The sequence below is a fragment of the Protopterus annectens genome, chromosome 2.part1 (assembly GCF_019279795.1).
Source record: "Protopterus annectens isolate FY-2018-M chromosome 2.part1, PAN1.0, whole genome shotgun sequence".
Taxonomy (NCBI): domain Eukaryota; kingdom Metazoa; phylum Chordata; order Ceratodontiformes; family Protopteridae; genus Protopterus; species Protopterus annectens.
The window spans coordinates 942403551-942411575 of NC_056729.1; the positions used below are offsets into that span (position 1 = coordinate 942403551).

General features: G+C 41.1%; 1 protein-coding gene across 1 annotated transcript in view; it reads left to right on the forward strand.

Moving 5' to 3' along the window:
• The window catches only part of LOC122794922 (probable ATP-dependent RNA helicase DDX60), a 2165155-nt gene that overhangs the window by 898712 nt on the left and 1258418 nt on the right, over positions 1-8025 (forward strand). Inside the window, exons 14-15 of the mRNA XM_044063515.1 lie at positions 6963-7007; positions 7101-7142. Of these exons, the coding sequence (XP_043919450.1) occupies positions 6963-7007; positions 7101-7142 (87 nt within the window). The remainder of the gene's footprint in view (positions 1-6962; positions 7008-7100; positions 7143-8025) is intronic.

The following is an 8025-nucleotide window of genomic DNA, read 5'->3' on the forward strand; positions in this document are numbered from 1 at the left end:
CAGCCTTACTACAGGATATGTACCCAAGGAATGGCATACAGCAACAGTGGTCCCACTCCACAAAGGTGGTGCCACAACGGACCCCAGAAACTATCGCCCTATAAGCCTGACTAGCCTGGTCTGCAAAGCTATGGAGTATCATCATGGAACACATAAACAAAGACATTGGGAACCTCCAGACACTGGATCCTACCCAATTCGGCTTTGTTAAGGGCAGATCTTGCCTCTTGAACCTGGTTCACTTCTTTGAAACAGTCACCAAGGCCATAGATGAAGGTAAGGTAGTCCACACAGCCTACCTGGACCTCGCAAAAGCCTTTGACACAATACCCCACTCGGGCATCATAAATAAGCTCACCAGCTTAAATATCAACCCCTATGTCACAAGGTGGGTTGCAAACTGGCTCAGGGATAGAACCCACATGGTCAGAATTGCAGGTGCCATGTCAGACTCTAAACCATTTACAAGTGGCATCCCACAAGGCTCAGTCCTGGGACCTCTCTTGTTCGGTATATATTTCTCTGAGGTACAGGCTAACACGGGAGGACTATGGCTGACCAAGTTCGCAGATGACTGCAAACTGGGTGCCATAATCGATTCTCTGACTGACACAAGCATCCCCCAAAAGGGTCTCACAGAGACGGATAACTGGTGCCAGAGCCATGGTCTAAAGCTAAATGCCAAAAAGTGCATAGTCATCCCCTTTGGGAAAAACAAAGTGCCCACAAATTACCATATAGGTGGTAATCCATTAAGTACGGAAGAAGTAATTAGGGATTTGGGGACCCAAGTAGATAGTAATCTCTCCTTTGACAATCACATTGCCAAAGTGGTTAGGAAGACCTTTTATATAGCCCACCTTATCATGAAAGGGTTCACATCTAGATCAAGAGAGGTCATTGTGCCCCTCTACTCATCACTCATCAGGCCCATAATTGAATACAGTGCCCCATTTGGGATGTACCTTACACCACACCTGCAGCAACTGGAAAGACCCCAAACGTACCTCACCAAGAGGATCATGGGACTCAAACAAATGCCCTATGCAGTTAGGCTAAAGAAACTCCAGCTCTACTCAGTTGCTTACCGCCTACTCAGAGGCAATCTGTGCCTGACGTATAAAGCCATGTCCAACCCAGAATTAATGGACATGCTCCACCTCAGGAAATCCAAATCCCTTAGAGCTACATGCTCCAGGGACTTAATCCTCAGCACAGAAATAAATAGGACATGCTGGAGGGACAGATTCATATCACAGAGGCTCCCCTCACTCTGGAACAAAATCCCAATCCATGTTAGGCAGAGCCCCTCACTGACCCTCTTCAAGAGAAATCTTGACAAGTGGATGGGAGATCGTAAGTTTACCCCTGGGATCTCTTCTGTGTCCCTGCTAGACAGAGGCACAGTAAAATAACCTTAAAAGGGCTATCTTCTGTGACCAACTATACAGAGGCACAGTCAACTAATCTAAAAGTGTGGCGAAAGCCAAACACACTATGGCTAGGCTTATAAATGCCCCAGGGCAGATAGCCTAGTATCAAGCTATGAACCTATGAGTGTGCACCCCTCCTCCCAGGGATGGGCACTTCTATTCTCCCTGCCTGCACTGTTAAACACCTGTGCAGTTAATTAAACTCTTCTCACCTGGGCTGGAATCAGGGCTTATTCCTCTGCACTGACAGCATAGACCAGTCTGCTGCACATGGAGATAGACTGCTTTGCATTATCAGGGAATTATCAGCTGTAATATTCCCATGATTCCCATCCTAAGGGGCCTCAAAGGTAAACGTTTTCTCTGTTCTCTGGACAAGGGTACTCTTGCCTGCTTTCACAGTCATTCCTCTTCTTCCCATATTATTACAGTAGGTAAGAAAAGTGAAAGTAAGTCAAATTTTAATTGGCCCACTATAGGCAAGATCCATGATTCTTAGCGGATGCAGGTGAATATGGAAGGACAGCTAATACTGCCACTGTTATACACCCTCTTTAAAAAGCAAATAAGCTTCAGGCTAGCAGTGTGGATGCTCTCAACCTAATATCATTGAAGGACCATTTTTCCATGGAAGTGCTGCACATCAAGCAAATGGGCAGGAAGGCAAGCACCAAAGACAATATAGTTTTGTAGTTTGGTGTTGCTCAATAGTCATTTCACCCACACAGGCTACAGAACAGACAGAATTACAGGATGTGGCAGAATTATTCAACAGTGGGTTGGTTATCATATGCATCAGATTAGGTGTTTCTTTTAAGTACTGCAGACTCCTGCCTTTAGATCCCACTATGTCCATATCCACTCCACAGTCAAGCAAATCATCAAATGGTCCTGCATCTCACAGAACCATCTTCCAGAGGCCTAGCTAAAGTTAAAACCCAGTTCTAATCCCAAACAGCCCACCCTGTTACAGGACTGGACACCATACATATAGAATTTCCAAATGTCTCTGTGGCCATTTTGATAGATGTTCTCGGACAATCAGTTAATCATTAAAGAAAATAATGCAGCATGCAAGAGATGTAAAGATACAACTTTCATGGAGGCAAAAAATCTCACACACAAATGAGATTGTCGGAAATACCCAGACTTCATCCCTCAAACACACCATTCACTATACACAGATTATCTAATACTGAAGCGCTTAAAAGAAACCTTCCCAAATCTCAAAGACCTCTAAAGTCACCTAAAGGCAACACTGCTCCTTAACAATCACTATAACACAGACCCAAAGCAACAAGAAACATTTTACATAAAACCTACACCTAGTAGTCCCCTGAGACCAAAGCTCATAAGACAACCTTACAGTTTACCTAGTAATCTTTGTCACTGGGGACTCTGTTGCACGACACACAAATGATGTAGTCACCAGGTTAAACAAAATGAAAATAATGGTTCATTTCCCGTCTGGAGCCAGGATCCACAGTATCACATACACACTGAACTCACTGCATCTCAGGTACCAGTATGATTCCATCATAATCCATGTGCTATAAATGACCTGAGATGCAGCTCACTGCACTATATGAAAGTAGACATAATGTGTGACAGATAGGTACAAGCTTTGCATTGAGCAGCATTCTACCTTCACCAAGGATGTTGTCACAGTAAGAACATAAAATTATTTACTTTAATAATTGCTTAATTTCTAGTGTTACTCCAGGGGGATCCAATATCTGTCAGCTTGGGAGGACATGGACAACAAACCATGTTTCTTTGCCAATGATGGGTTGCACTTCTTACTCCCAGACATTTGGATATTGGCTAAAACTTTATCCACCCCTAACATCCTGTTTTAGGCAATGCCAAAAAGACAAAACTACCAGCACAGTAAAAAATGTTTCAAAGCAACCTTTAGGTGTTACTGCAAAATGCTAGATGCCTAAACAAAAAACTGCACACCCTTCAAGTCTTCCTGTCTCTGGAAAATATAGATGTCATGATCGAGACTTGGTTTAAAGCCATTGAATGTACTCCGGCAATGTAAGGATACATAGCGTTCTACATATTATACCAACAAAAACATAGACTAGGGCCAAAGATGGAGGTGTCTCCATCTAGAGTATAAACAAACATACCTCCAGGCTGGTTAAACAGGATGATGCCATGGAGCTCATTCATATTCAATTCACCATAGATAAGGTCCCTCACCATATCATGGCTAGCTACAGGTCAACATCTACGCCCCTACAATCTCAAGACTCTCACCTAAACCTACTACAGGCACTAATTGTCCAACCAAACTACCTCTCTGTAGATTAGGAAAATTTCACCACCTCAAACTCACAGCCATAATGCTTCCTGGACTTTATTAAGGCAAACACCCTAGAACAGATAGTGCATGCTCTAACCAGAGGATAAAACAAGCTGGATTTGGTATTCACCAACATGGGAGAGCATTGCACCCCCTCCCCCGCCATGTCAAGTTCTCACTAGTGAGGTTGGGTCACAAAGTTGTCCCCTTTGAAGTAAAAATCAACATTGAAAACCTAGATAAACTAGTAACAATTAGCAATTATTCTAAGGCAAACTACATTGTATTACGTGACAGTTTGTCAAAATTCAGAGCTCCCCCAACCCCAAGACAACAGCTACTTATGCAGCGTTATTCACAGTGTCTTCTGTATACACACATGAATGCGTGCATCAAGACTGTTGTACCTACCAGAGGTAAACTCAAAACAAACACTAAAAACAAACCTCACTGCTAGAATCTTCATCTAAACAGAGTATAAAGTAAAAGAAGAAAATCTATGGCCAAAATCAGGAAGAGAAACTCCCTTAAAGACAATTGCTTTCATATGCAGCTAGACAAGAAATTAAGAGATCTAATTAAATCCAGCAAGGCCAGTTACAGGATCAGGATAACTTCACAAGCTAAGGGCAATCATAAGGCCATCTTCAGCAAAGTCCAAAACCTTAAAGGTAACACACAGCAGTGTACAGAACTGGTGGTGAATGATACTACCTTTACAATTAGGATGACATAACAAATCTACTGACTGATAAATTCAGCTCAGATTTCACCCCCCCCCACCACCTCTTAGATCCATCAGGTGAAATCTTCTCCAAAATACTATCCTCAGCTATTGGCAGAGGCCAGGTGCTGGCAGTAATTGTTAAAGCCAAGAACAGCATCACCCTGCATCCAGACAACATGTTAGGTTGCCTCCTGAACTGTCTGAAACACAACCTATCAGAACCACTTGAGGCACTTTTCAACTACAGCCTTGAAACAGGCTATGTTCCAAGTGAATTGAGGACCACAACAGCCATTTCCTTCCACAAGGGTGGACCATCAACCAACCCTGAGAACCACAGGCCCATCACTCTAACAAATCCAATATGCAAAGCCATGGAATGAATTATCATGAAAATGAAAACCATGATATTGGCAACCTACAGACACTGGACCATTCCCACTTGGACTTTGTTAAGCAAAGGGCATACCTACTTAACCTGGAGGACGTTCTTGAGAGGGTCACCATGGCAATGGATGAGAGTAAAGCATTGCATACTGCGTATCTTTGATACAGTACACCACTCAAGCATTGTTGACAAGCTCTATGAACTAGGCATAAATCCCTACATAACTTGCTGGATGGCCAGTTGGCTCATAGACAGGACCCAAGAAGTTAGGATTAGTAGATCACATCCAACAAGGGACTGGTCACCAGCAGAATATCCCAAGGCTTCATGCTGGGCCCACTCCTGCTTGGCATCTGCTTCTTGGAAGTCAAGGGTAATGTTCAAGGCCTTTGGCTTACCAGGTTTGCAGATGACTGTATATTGGCAGTTATTATTGATTTCCCCAGGACATCAGCATTTATCAAGAGGGTTTAATTTAGATAGATGACTGGTGCCAAAGCCATGGCCTAAAACTCAATGCCAAAATATGCATTATAATGCCCTTTGGGAAATTGTCAACCCAGTTAATTACTTCATTGATAAAAAATCCCTAAAAGTTATCCCAGTAGTAAGGGATCTGGGAACATGTGTAGACAGCAGTCTGGCCTGTGACCATCACTTAGCTAAGGTAATAAGAAAGTCATTCTGTGTCACTCTACTTTTAGGTGAAGATATGGCATCTAGGTCCAAGGAAGTTGTAGTGCCACCCTAGTTGGCCCTTATCAGAACTATCATTGAATGCAATGCCCCCTTTGGCATATTTCTAACCAGACACTTGTAGCAGCTGGAATGCCCACAAAGATTTCTTACCAGGAGAACTCAGGGCACAAATACCCTGTCCTACACTGATGGCCTCAAGTCTCTGTCTCTGTATTCAGTCTTTTACATGCTGCTGAGAAGGGATCTTCATCTGGCTTAAAGGGCTTCTTCAGACCCAGCTCTGGTAGATCTGTTGCACATTCACAAAATAAACAGCACCAGAAACACTATATCCAGGAATTTGAACTTCTTTTGTGACATAAACAGAACGTCCCAGAAAGACAGGAATGTGTCCTTAAAGATCCCCTCACTATGGCATAGGCCTGTTTAAATGAAACTTTTGAATTCAATGGGAAATCATCAGTTTTTGCCTGGTCTGGCTCCCCTGTCCCTATGGACAGAGGTTGTCAATAAGAAAAGTATTATCTTAATTAATATCTCTCCTACAAATCCTTGGTTACCTTCCAACTAACATGCCTCATATCTTGATGCCCATGATGCTCAGGACCCAAATTTTTTGTGGGTGCATGGCTCTAAAGGCCCTAGTGGTCATTAGGTTATTAGCAATCTATGAACCCATGTCCATCTGTGGCTTATCGCTACAGGTTACTGCTGCAGTAGTGATTCCGTCTGTTTTAGCATCTGCTGTTATCACTAATGTACTCATAACAGCAGTACCTTTACATTTGGACTTAAATATTTAGAATATGGATTTATGTTTTGGCCATGGTCTCAGCTGTCTTGTTGTTTGTAACAAGACCCTTAAGTGCATACCACGCATTAAACAGATTGTCTTCTAAAAGAATGTATCAGTCTTCAACTCTTCAAGCTTTTGTTTGTGGCTAAGCTACTTTAGTTATGGCTAAACAGGTGCATTTATTTTTTATGTTGCAGTAAGCATTTCAGTTTTTTTATAGCAATTCCTTTGAGGTGTTTAGTTCTGTTGGTTATCATCTATAGGGGTTTATGCTGTGTATGTGTAAGGCAGCGATTTTCTTTGCAGTGCTTTCATTTCTTCTGACTAGAACAGTATGGTTTAAGGTGTGGATAGCTGTATTATGGAAGCACATTCATTAAGTAATGTCTGGGAAGACATTCTGCAGGAGGGTTTGCACAGTATATATCTTGAAAACATTTGTAAATTGCCTACCTAGTTTAGACAGGAACACTGGTTAAGTATTTTACATACAATTTTTTGTTAAAAATAGTCATATCAAGTACCCCAGGTTCATGGCATGTTCAGCTTCAATATATCTCACGTCTCCTTCTTCAAAAAATGATTTTGTTATCCTTTTGTTTCAGAAAACTCAGACCTCGAAGAAACAGACTCTACAACTCCTTCATCTTGTAAGATTCTTTTGCATTTCATTTAAACTCCTTATGATTTTTAGTGTGATAATGTGGCCTGAGATTATATTATGGTTTTGTCATTTTCTACAGCTCAGACTGAGACTAAAAAATCAGCAAAAAAGAAAGAGAAAGGTAGGTAACCTTCAAATGAAAATGCATTCCTTCAACATAACAATCATTTTGAAGATAATATGCAGAAGATTAATATTTCATATCCTGTTATGTAAAATTTCTTTGAACCTTAAACTGGTATCTTGAAGTCATAGCAGTCTTTTGTAAAACTCACTAACAATTGCTGTGCTGTTGAAACCATAGTATATAGCGGTTACATTACAGCCTGCATTTCTAGAGCTGATGGCTCAGAATGTGTTTGGGAAGGTGAAACTTTTAAGTATTCCACAGATTTTGCTTCTGCTATGCTGCTGCCATGTAATTACATTCATCCCTTTAAGCCATTTTTGCTGTTCATGAAAATATTGATATAATTCAGTAAAATAATCTTCAGGTAACATTTTGTCTATCAATTACTTTGGTTAAAAAATTCTGCTGTTTACTTATGCAGATCTTGAACTGAAAGCATCTTTGTAACTCTAATGCAATTCATTTGTGTAAAGAACAGTATGCGTGGAATATATTTTTGTAGTTCTACCTGTGCTGTTCAGCCAGAACAAAGAAAATCATGGTTATGTGCCGAACCTCTGCACAAGCCAATTATTTAAGATAAAACTTTGTTGTACCTTTTTATTGTTCCGCAAACACTTTTAATTGTCTGAACCTGGAGAAACAGAGAACTGAAGAAATCCCTAAATAAGGCTGCCACTTTTCAGCATTTAGTTGAGGGTAAGACAGTTTTATCCAGGTGTTTGATAGCAGAATCCATAGCAATTTGAGGAAATCTTTTCATAAAAGAGCAGAAATGCTGATAGTTCATTCTGAGTCTGTGTTTTCTATAATGCTGCTGTCATTAATAGCAAAAGAGCTAGTATTCATTTGTTTGATCTGTGACCTTACAGTC